General features: G+C 57.8%; 1 protein-coding gene across 1 annotated transcript; it reads right to left on the reverse strand.

Moving 5' to 3' along the window:
- Positions 1–1,397: 1,397 nt before the first annotated feature.
- On the reverse strand, positions 1,398–3,810 carry LOC136472452 (protein IQ-DOMAIN 18-like). The gene is made up of 4 exons (XM_066470155.1): positions 3,454–3,810; positions 2,693–3,325; positions 2,444–2,590; positions 1,398–2,323 (listed from the first exon to the last, which is right to left on the reverse strand). Exons 1-4 carry the CDS (start codon positions 3,586–3,588, stop codon positions 1,538–1,540), a joined length of 1,701 nt encoding a protein of 566 aa, XP_066326252.1. The 5' UTR covers positions 3,589–3,810; the 3' UTR covers positions 1,398–1,537.
- Between the last annotated feature and the right edge of the window lie 6,789 nt (positions 3,811–10,599).

The raw sequence follows: 10,599 nt of genomic DNA on the forward strand, positions 1-10,599 counted from the left end.
ACGACGGCGAGCTGACCGACTCGAGTGCCGGAGGCTCGGAGTCCTGCTAGAGGGCTAGTGGCACCCGCCGTTAGCATGGAGATGGAGTTTAGCCCTTGTTTAGTTGGACCCAAAATCCAAAAAGTTGCTATAGTACCTATCACATCGAATGTTTGCGGCCCGTGCATGGAGCATTAAATGTAGACGAAAAGAAAAACTAATTGCACAGTTTGGTGGGAAATTACAAGACGAACGTTTTAATCCTAATTAGTCAATGTTTGGATACTATTTACCAAATAAAAACGCAGTAGCCCAAAATCCAAATTTCACCAATTAAACAAGGGCGCCCACCACGGCGGCGCGCGCAGCGGCAGCGGTACTGCGGATCGGCTGCTGCCCGCCCAGCTGCGTCTGCATGCACTGCACCCGGCCGATGCGCTCGCCAGTCGCCACTGCGGGAGTCGGCCCCGCCACGCCCGCCTGCCAGCCCCTCCGCTTTGCCTGCCGCCGCCACGTGACGCGGCACGCGACCGCGTCAACAACCCCAGTTCCCATGGGCCACGCCATTCAAGTCACCCACTACTGGTGGAAACGGATCGCTCACGATCACGACGTCCAGCGCCGAGCGCGCGGCACATGCGCATGCGCGTGCCCGTGCCCGGCTGCCCCCGCCCCGTCGCCGTCCCGGAGACATGCATGTCCACTCCATCTCCATGGAGGCTCCATGCCACGCCCGGCCTAATAACGGAGGGCGCACGCAGGCAGCACAGTACGTAGTACAAGCTGATACTACAAGTACGTACGTCGTCCTCGTCCGATCCGCAGCGAGTACTGCCCGTGTACACGTACTACCTCGTCCGATCTGCAGCTGGCCGCCATCGCCATCGACACATCCCATCCTTCTACCTCTACTCGTCGTACTCGTACAACAAAAAGTACCTGTCCTCGTGTCGCGTGTCAGCACACAGTTTGTTGTTGAAGCACTGCTCCTACTGTGTGCAGTAATTGGATGGCAGTGGCAGGTCCCGTCTCGTCTGCTGGATGAGTGCCTGGATTTGGATTGGGTGGACGGACACGGACACGAGGGGAGCGGTGCCCGTACGGCGCTGGCCCAAACTCGCATGCCGCCCGAGAGACCCACACCCACACCCACCTAGAAGACGGCGAAAGGCAAAAGGCGCCACAGCCCGCTCCCGCTTCCAAATGCAATGCAATGGCAACGCAAAAAGGATTCGCCTCGCCCGACCCCGACGCCCTTTCCCGCTCTCCCAAACCGCCTGCGCGCCCAGCGCCCTTTCCAGTTGCAGTCCAGCCTACCTGCCCCTGCCGGCTGCCTGCGCATGCGACCTTGCCTCTGACGATCGGGACACACCACGCGCACCACTGCACACGCTCCAACTCCAATCCGTCGCTCAAGAAAACAAAAGGCTGCCATGAATTACACCTAGAGAAAGAAGAAAGAAAGAAAATAGTACAGCAACGAGCTAGCACGTGACCGTGTCTGACGTGCCGAGCCACGCGCCGGCGGCCGTTAGCCGGCCGGCCGGCCCCTCACGACTCAGCGGAGCCAGCGGCGGAGGTCAGTGGTGGACGACGGCGACACCACCACGTCCCCGCCGTTGAGGCTGTCCGCGCACGACGACGACACCGTCGACCGCTGCTCCGACGAGAACCGCCCCGCCGCGCTCTTGAAGCTCGGGCTCCGCAGGCTCTGCGCGTACTCCGCCGCCGCCTGCCCCTGCATCAGCTGCGCAGGGAACGACAGCCGCTTCTTCGCGCCGCTCGCCGCCGCCGGCCCGCCGCCACTGCCGACGCGGTCCCGCTCCGGCGTCGCGGGCCGCTGCCGCGGCGCGCTCTGCGACCGCACCCGCGCCTTGGCCGACTCCGTCGCCGCCATGTAGTTCGGCACCGCCGACGCGTGCCGCTGCGAGTGGAGCAGGCTGGGCGTGTAGCTCCCTCCGCTGCCAGACCCGCGGTGGTGGTGGTGGTCCACGCGCGGGCTCGCCGACCGCACCTGGATCGGCGGCCGCGCCTTCACGGGCGACGGCGTCGCCACCGCCGGGTGCTGCTGCTGCTCCGAATGCTGCGCGCGGTGCATCGGCGAGGACGAACCCCGCCGCGGCGTTGAGTACGAGAAGGGCCGCGCTGTGTCCATCTCCAGCGTCTTCACCGGCTCGCGCTGGTCCATGGACGCGCGCCCGGGTGCCGCCGCGCCGGCCCCGCCCCCGCGGATGCTGCTGCGGCTCGTGTCGAACGACGCGCGCGACGCCATCCAACGCTCCGCCCACCGCGGCTGCCCGTCCACGTCCATCTCCTCCGCCGACGCCGCCGGGTTCCTCCAGATCTTTGTTTGCAAGTGGCAAGCACAAATGAACGATGGTCGATGGATAAAGATGCTATCACTGTCACTATCTGCCAACCAATACTCCTAGAATAGAGAGAAAAAAAGAAATTGTCGTCTCACTTGGTGCGAGAAGGCGTAGGAGAGCGCTCTCTCACGCTTTAGCGCCGCGTCCTTCCTCGTCTGCAGCATGGCCTGGATCTCCTCAATCGTCCGCGGCCGGTCGTCCCAATCGTCGGCGGCGAAGCTGCTGCCGTCGCGCGACCGCTCCTGGCAACCAAATCCGACAGACGAATGATCCACATTGCAAGAACATTCATTCCCGCGAACATCTAGAGCAAAATGGCAGGCACGAGTGGTCTGGCTGCTTACAACGGAGCGGCGGTCGGCGTAGTCGTGGGCGTACTTGGAGTCCCAGAACGTGGACGTATCGACGCTGTACGACGACTTGCTGCTGCCGCACGGTGCGGCGCCGCCACCACCAGCGCCAGCGCCGGACATGGACATGGAGAGCATGGAGTCCTGGGAGAGGCGCATCCGCTGGTCGCGGACGCGGGCCTGGACGCGCACCAGCGCCTGCATGCACCTGAGCGTCATGTTGGCCTGCTTCCGGACGTTGTGCCCGCGCACCAGCGCCTGCAGCTTGACGAGGCCCTTGAGCGCCCGCAGCGCGCGGCGGGCGAGGTAGCCCCGGAACGCGGTCTGGATGACGACGGCGGCGTAGTGCTCGCGCCGCACGAAGCTGCCGGCGGGGACGGCGCCGGGGCGCGTGAGGCGGACCACCTCCGCAGCTGCTTGTGCTGTGACCACCGCCGCCTCGGCCGTCGCCGCCGTCGCCACGGCCAGCGCGATGGCGTGCCGCTGCTCCTCCGTCACGGCCGCGGGCCGCGGGTGCGGGTGCGGGTGGGCGTGGTCTGGCGCCGTTGGCGCGGGAGCCGGTGCTGGTGATGGGGACGGGGATGAGGACCGCCGGAACAGCCATCTCCGCCGCTGCTCCCGCTTCCCCTGCACGGCGAGGGACGACCGGAAACGTGAGAAGGAGCGGAGGAATGGATAGAGAGAAGAGAATGTGTGAGGGTGTGGTGGAGGAACAGAACAGGGAGGAGGAGGAGGAGGAGGGGGCGAAGTCGGACCTTGTCGTCGTCTCCATCGGCGTCCTCGCGGAGGCGCGACGCCTTCCTGGTGGGGCTGCTGCTGTCGTCCTTAGACGGCGAGCGGAAGGCGCGCTTGACAGCGGTGAGCCACGACGTGCCGCCCTTCTTGCCCATGATGGCCGGCGGCGTTGGCGAGGGGCATCGACGAGCTGGGGTACGAACAGTGAGAGCCGAGCGGAGCGGAGAGAGCCTGGGGCGGTGGCTCCACAACCAACGGCAACGGGCGTTGTGGGTGGGGGTGGTATTATTGCTGGCGCGGGGGGCAGAGGTCCACCATGGTTGCTCTCTCTCTCTCTCTCTCTCTCTGCCTCCTCACGCGCTCCGCCTTCACTGCGCTGCGCGTGGCTTTTATGCAAGCACGGCACGGGCACGGCCGTGGCCGTGTCAGGGGAGGACGGAGGACGGAGGATGGAGGACGGAGGGAACTTGGGAGATGGAGAGAGCTGAGCTAGTGAGCGAGTGAGTGAGAGTGAGGAGTGTGCGGTGGGTCCGGCGCTGGCAGGTGGGCTCGGGAATGGATGGCTGCGTCACAGTTTGCAGGCCTGCGGTGGGCCGTGCAGTGTTTTGGTGGGGAGCCGGGCCTGCCGGCAGTGGCGGCAGTGTGGCGTGTCAACAGCACGTTCGTTTGGTCATGGCTTATCGTAAATGATCGTAAATTTTTAATTAAAATAACATTTTTCTCTCATACAAATCAGACAGCAGTACTTTTTCACGAACCAGCAACAATACCAACCATTCAACCAAACAGGCTGCAAGTGTCATGGCTTGAGGACGAGCGCTAGCTCGGTCGGTAAGCTTTCGCAGTGGGCGAGCGGCCAGGCGCGGGTTCGATCCTAACCCTGGGATCGTCCAGGTTTCCTCACCGGGTTTTCCCCAATAAATAAGTTTAAGTTGTGTGGCACGGATATGACATATCTTTCCGTCATGAACTTCTAGCCTTAGATATAGATTATAGATCTAGCTTACGCATTGAAGGTGTGAGTGTGTTAGAATATGTGCGTGGTGTGAATTGGTGCATGAGTCCACAGCTTCTAATCAAAGGTTAAAACAATAAATAAAAATGTCATGGCTTTTCAGCCGTTTGTCCAATCCATTCCAGTCCCGCCTCCGCCTCCGCGGCCGCGGCCGTGCGTGGCGCCGTGCGCTGTGGCTGCCCTCTGCTCTGCCGTAGTGGGTGGGTGACCACTGACCACTGACCACAGCGACCAGCGTAGTGGACGAGGAGGCTGCGAGGACGGACGGGGCGGGGCGGCTCAATGATTCGCTCGGTTTTCCGTGCGGCCTGTGGCCTCCCCCTCGTGCACGCCCGCCGTTCCGTTGCCGACGGCGCGAGCCCGGCTTGTTCGTTGTTCGTATCGCAGCAGGCAGGACGGCACGAGTACTCCTCCTCCCTACCTACTCCTCCGTGTCTGCGTGGAAATGAATTCACGGCCTTGTTCAGATTGAGGTTAGGAATTAGTATTCGGTATTATAGTACTTTCATTTGTGTTTGATAATTATTGTCTAATCATGACTTAACTAGGCTCAAAAGATTCGTCTCGTAATTTATAATCAAACTGTATAATTAGTTATTTTTTTATCTATATTTCATACTCCATCCATGTGTCCAAAGATTTGATGTGATGGAGAGAGAGTAAAAAAACTTGCAATCTAAACAAGGCCCACGTCTGTCGTAGACTCGACACTTGTACAATTGTACGTACTCCCTATAGCTTTGTTTAGATTGCAAGTTTTTTCACTCTCTCTCCATCACATCAAATCTTTGACACATGCATGGAGTATTAAATGTAGATAAAAAATAACTAATTACACAATTTAATTGTAAATTACGAGACAAATCTTTTAAGCCTAGTTAGGCTATGATTGGACAATAATTATCAAATACAAACGAAAGTGCTACAGTACCCAATACTGAATCCTAACCTCAATCTAAACAAGGCCTATGTAAAATTAAAATTGATACCTCGTTTCGAGGCTAGCTAGTCAAACAATCCAAGATTTGACTATATTTAAACATGTTTATCAGGAATATACGTATTAGTACTCCAGTGTTGCTACTTTTTATATATATACATTTCAGTTAAAAGTTTGGGATTGCTTGACTAATTAGCAGGCGAAATCTCTACTCATCCGTGCGCGCCATCGATCGGCACGGCAATAATAACAATTGTGGGTACTCTCCGTGCTGCGCTGCTGCGGCGTGCCGTACGTACTGGGCCACTAGGAGACCACCCCCGGACTTGACCGGATCGTGTCGTATCGGAGAGACGCGAATCCATAATTCACCCGAGCAAATATATAAAGGTCTCGTTCGTTTCTACGGGATTGGCCCGTTCCAGGTGGATTGGTGTGGCCCATTTTTAATCTAGATGTGAATGAGAATGTGGTTCGTTTCGGCCCGGTTTGAAACCAAAATTGGTCCGGAACCAAAACTGCCCTCACTTCTCCCTGTCTCCACGACCCAGAATGCAACCGGACCTCCTTACCCCCGAATCGGTGCCGGCTCTTGGAAGCGACGTGAGCACGTGACTGACTCGAGCAGTAGAGGCGACGGCGGGGCAACACGAGGCGACAGCGCGGCGCGAGGAGACGACAACCCTACGTCCTTCCCCTTCCTCCTCCTTCTCACCGATGATCCCCTCTCTCTCCCCTTCGTCCTCGTCCTCGTCCTCTCTCCCTCCTCTAGGGTTCTTTGATCTTGAGCACGATGGTCTTCTAGTAGTTCGATGGATGATGATGTGATTAGTAGTGGGGGCTAGAAGTGGGCGCTGATCTATCCTACTCCAGGTTGACCTAGGTCACAGGTGTGTTCTTCAGTTCTTCGATCTGGAGAAAGACTCTGACATATGTGAAGGAACTATATCACTGTGATTAAACAATTGATACTTGTAGTTTAGTTTTTGTCACTAGTATTTCCTCAAGTCCGGCTATCCACTACATGCATTTTATGCTTGCTGGCGCTTGGCCTCGTCTTGATCCTAGCGCTTGGCCTTACCTTTGTCGCGGCCCTCGTTGAAGCGCGGCAAAAAAGGCGCTTGCTGGGGTGCTGGACAAAGGTCCGTGGCTCCAGGCTGTCAGGGCTGGAACTTCGTTCGACGCTGCGTGCGTCTTGGTTCGGCCCGAGATGCGCATAGATAGGCGGTCGGTACGGGGCGGTCGTCAAGTCAAGATGAGGAGCGGTTGCGGCTCCTTGTGCCGCAATCGGTGGTTGAGGCGATGACAGGGTGTGGTGCCCTATCTGCTGCGTCCCTGTTCCCCGGACGGGGTGCGAGGTCGTGAGTTGCGATACAGAGTACTCCGTCTGTTGAACGGCGGTGATCTCCAACAGTGCCTGAAGGTTCTGATGGATTGCCCATCCGCGAGGGTCGTTCGGCTCGGGCAGGTCACGCAGGAGCATTGCCGCGGCGGCAACGTTCTGACTAGCCTAGGCGAACTGCGGGGGATTGGTCCCTCGAACCGAGGCGTTGTGCTGGGGCTGACGGGCACGACCCTGGGCGCTACTCGCCGGTGTATGCGCACGGGGCGTAGTGTGGTGCGCCGAGCGCGTTGGTGCAGTTGGTGGCTGATGCGGCCACTATCGTCGTAGATCCTCCCCGCGCTCACGTGTGAGCTCGGAGGTCCTTGCGTGGGGGCCCGGTGGGGCGTGGGTCCGAAAGGACTCCGTTACCCCTAGCGGCTGTTCCGGGGCGTCCGCCGTAGCGTACTCCTGGGACCGACGGTGGCTAGGCGCCACGTCGCCGATGCTAGAGCCGTCACTCCCAACATCGTCATCCATGATGTCGAGGAAACAGGTGGGAGCATAGCTCGCTATCCCCACAAACTCAGACATGAGGGGGTGCGATGCCAGCACCTTTTGGAGTCCCCGGGCGTATACGTCCGCGAAAGACGCAAGGCCATAGGGGAACTGGCCGTATGGTGGCTGCGATGGGGACAACGGTAACCCACCGGGTATTTGGCGGAAGATAGAGCGCGGTAAGTAAATAACAGCATGTATATTACTCACAGCGAGATTTGAGCAGAGAGTTTGCTCAGAATGAAGCGCAGATGTCACGCCATCGAAGTCGCGCGTCCCGGAGTCAATGGAGGACGTCCCTTCGACGGGTGCCGGGTCGCGAGCCTCCTCACGGAGGTGGAGCACGCCGAGCCGGTTGGCGACGAAGTCTAGGCTCCCAAAGCAGAAGGCCTGGAATGGCTCGAAGGCGAGTGGAACCCGCATCCCGGCGGGCGAGAGTACGAGGAACTCCAGCGAGTCAAAGCAAATCGTATCGCCCGAGCCCGCCACGGCGGGGGTGGTGGAGAAATGGGCCATCCGCTTACCAAAAAAGTGTTGAACGTACAGCGTCTTCCCCACGGACGGCGCCAACTGTCGGTGCAGAAAGTGACCGACTAGTAAATGTTTGTAGTTTTACTGTACATTATGATCGGATGTGGCCTAGCACACAATGACATAGGATTTATACTGGTTCGGGCAACGTGCCCTACGTCTAGTCGGGGTCGGTCGGTGACTTTATTCCTGAGTCCAGGTGCTCAAAGTCTATAGTGGGGGTACAAACGAGAAGGAGGAAGAAGGTGGGATACAAGAGGTTCGGTTGGCTCCGACCGGAAGGGTCACGGTCGGAACTGAGTGGTCCTACGGTTGGGAGTGTTGATGTCGATCTAGTGAATCTAAGCTTGAAGAAGTCGATCTCCCACTTGGGAGAGGGAGTGCATCCCCTTTTATAGATGAAGGGGATGGCTTTACAGGTTAGAGGGAGAGAGTACAGATATTTCTTAGTTTTGCTGCCTACGGTGATGAAAACTGGATAATGGTTGAAGCCCCCCAATACTGTCGATGTCGCCATAGGATGTCAGATGTGCACGGAAGGTCGAGCTATCTTCTTCAGGAAGGATGACGCCGGTACCTGCAAGATACTTCTTGATGCCTAGTGTTATGTGAGGAGCCATGCTATGTTCACCCGGTATGGCAGATCCTAGATCCCATACCGCAATCGGTGTCCAGAGACACACGGAGAGGGCTTACCATATGGGAGTTTCTAGCGGCCCCTACAATACTTTGTGTCAGGGTGGCTGCAGAGCACTGCTTCATGCAGGGTATGGTCCCTGGTACAATGGTGTTGACTTGTGAGCCATGTCTTGCCTTTCTTCGCACGCCTTCTGGTTCTTTTCGAGTGGGCGTCCCCGGTCGGATGGTCCCCAGTCGGTTCTGGCGCACTAGTCAGAGAATAGCGATGAGCAGGGTTTTCTATGAATCCCGGTCGAAGACACGGGGTCAGAGTCGGAGACGGTCCTCGGGTCAGGCTTTCCGAGTGGAGGCCGTGCGGAGGCGGTCGGGGCCTAACGCTAGCGCTCCGATCGGAGAGGCTGTTCGGAGCTGGCCTAAGCCTGAGCTAGTGCTCCGGTTGGAGAGATGGGCCAAAGGTGGCCTGGGTCTAAAGCGAGTGCTCTGGTCTGTTGAGTTCAGACTCTTGGGCCAGTCCAGAAGAAGAAAAGGTCGTTCTTCCGGGCCGAGCCTTGGCGTGGAAGCCAGTCCTCGAGGGACCCCAGGTTTATGAACCTAACAGGAGCCCTCGAGCCCCCGAGCAATTCGGATAGAATCATCTAGGGGATTTTTGTCCTGCTGGTGGGTGCACGCGAACGCACCCGCGGGTGTAGCCCCTGAGCCCCAGGCGGTTCGGGCCAAACCGGTTGGGGGTGTTGTCTCAGCAGGCGTGTATGCATGTTTTTTAGTTTGAGATGGAATTTTGTTTAACCATGGCGTCGTTGTGCAGCCGAGGTGTTTTTAAGCGCGGGGATTGGATTGAGACAGAACTTAATGATCCCAGCGTCGGTGCGCGTCGGGGATCGGACGAGGAAGTTTTTAGTTTTTGAAACAAGCCCTAGCGTCGGTGCGCGCCATGAACGGAAATAACTTAGTTTCGGATGCAATAGAGTTCGATCTTTGGTGTCAGTGCGCGCCATGGGATCGGGTAAGGTGGAGTCACAAGTAGACCCAGGCGTCGGTGCTCGCCGTGGATCGAAAGAGTTAGTTTTAGTTAGTAAAGCCGTCTAAAGCCATTATGCGAGTTAAGGAGTCGCGGTCCCAAGCCATAGCCGGATGTCACCTATCCCATCGACGTGAATTAAGGAGTCGTGGACCCAAGCCATAGCCGGATGTCGCCTATCCCATCGACGCGAATTAAGGAGTCATGGACCCAAGCCGTAGCCAGATGTCGCCATCCCATCGACGCGAATTCGGAGTCGCGGACCTATGGCGTTTAAACCCCCGAGCCCTGTCGGGCGTTCGTGGGGGTTGTGAGTCATTTTTGTGCTACCCCATCCGGTTCCTCACAATCGAAGGGGCTGAGTTTCGTCACCTGTCCCGATCGCTCGGGCTCGAAGACTAGCTCGGTGAGCTCGCTAACGGGTGTGATCGAGTGGAATCCGGGTCCGTCGTTCGTGATGGGGTCGGCATAGCCCTCTTGTGACATTCCACTACTCCTTTAGCTACAGCTCGACAGATGCCTAGGTCGTTCCATAGACTGACCCGGGTGGCCTGACGGCCTCCCCTTTGATGGAGATTCTATAGGCTTGGTGAGAGGTTCAGGATCGAACGAGAAGGTTGAGATAACCTAGTTTGCCAGACCGGGTGAAGGCCGCACGGTGCTCATCTATGGTTTTCTCCCCTGGCTTTGTTTGGTTGCTCATGTCGAATGAGGCAAGCCACCGCTTCATGGTGCAACACGGAGCATTTTGGTGCATTTCGCTGCACGTGCGATGCTTAGTTCCCGAGCCCCCGGGTGGTTCATGCCCTAACCGTCCGGGGGGTTCAAGCGTATGAGATGAATGCGTGTATGGATGTATGAATGATTTGTAATGAAATAGAGGGGCTTTGATGGTGTTTTACCTTGAAGACTGGAGCGACGGGGTTCAAAGAGTTCCAGTCAGAAACGCCCGTCCAAGACCTGCGCTTGTCAATCGTGGGTTAGCTCTCGTGTGAACATTTTTGTATTTAATGAACACATGCTTACCTTGATGACCTGAGAGACGGGGTTTGGAGAGCTTTAGTTGAAAATATCCGACTAGGACCCATGCTCGTCATTCGAGACAGAGTCAGCATGGCCCACATGGGGCGCCCCTTTGCTTCCT

This window comes from Miscanthus floridulus, chromosome 8 (genome assembly GCF_019320115.1).
Source record: "Miscanthus floridulus cultivar M001 chromosome 8, ASM1932011v1, whole genome shotgun sequence".
Taxonomy (NCBI): Eukaryota; Viridiplantae; Streptophyta; class Magnoliopsida; order Poales; family Poaceae; genus Miscanthus; species Miscanthus floridulus.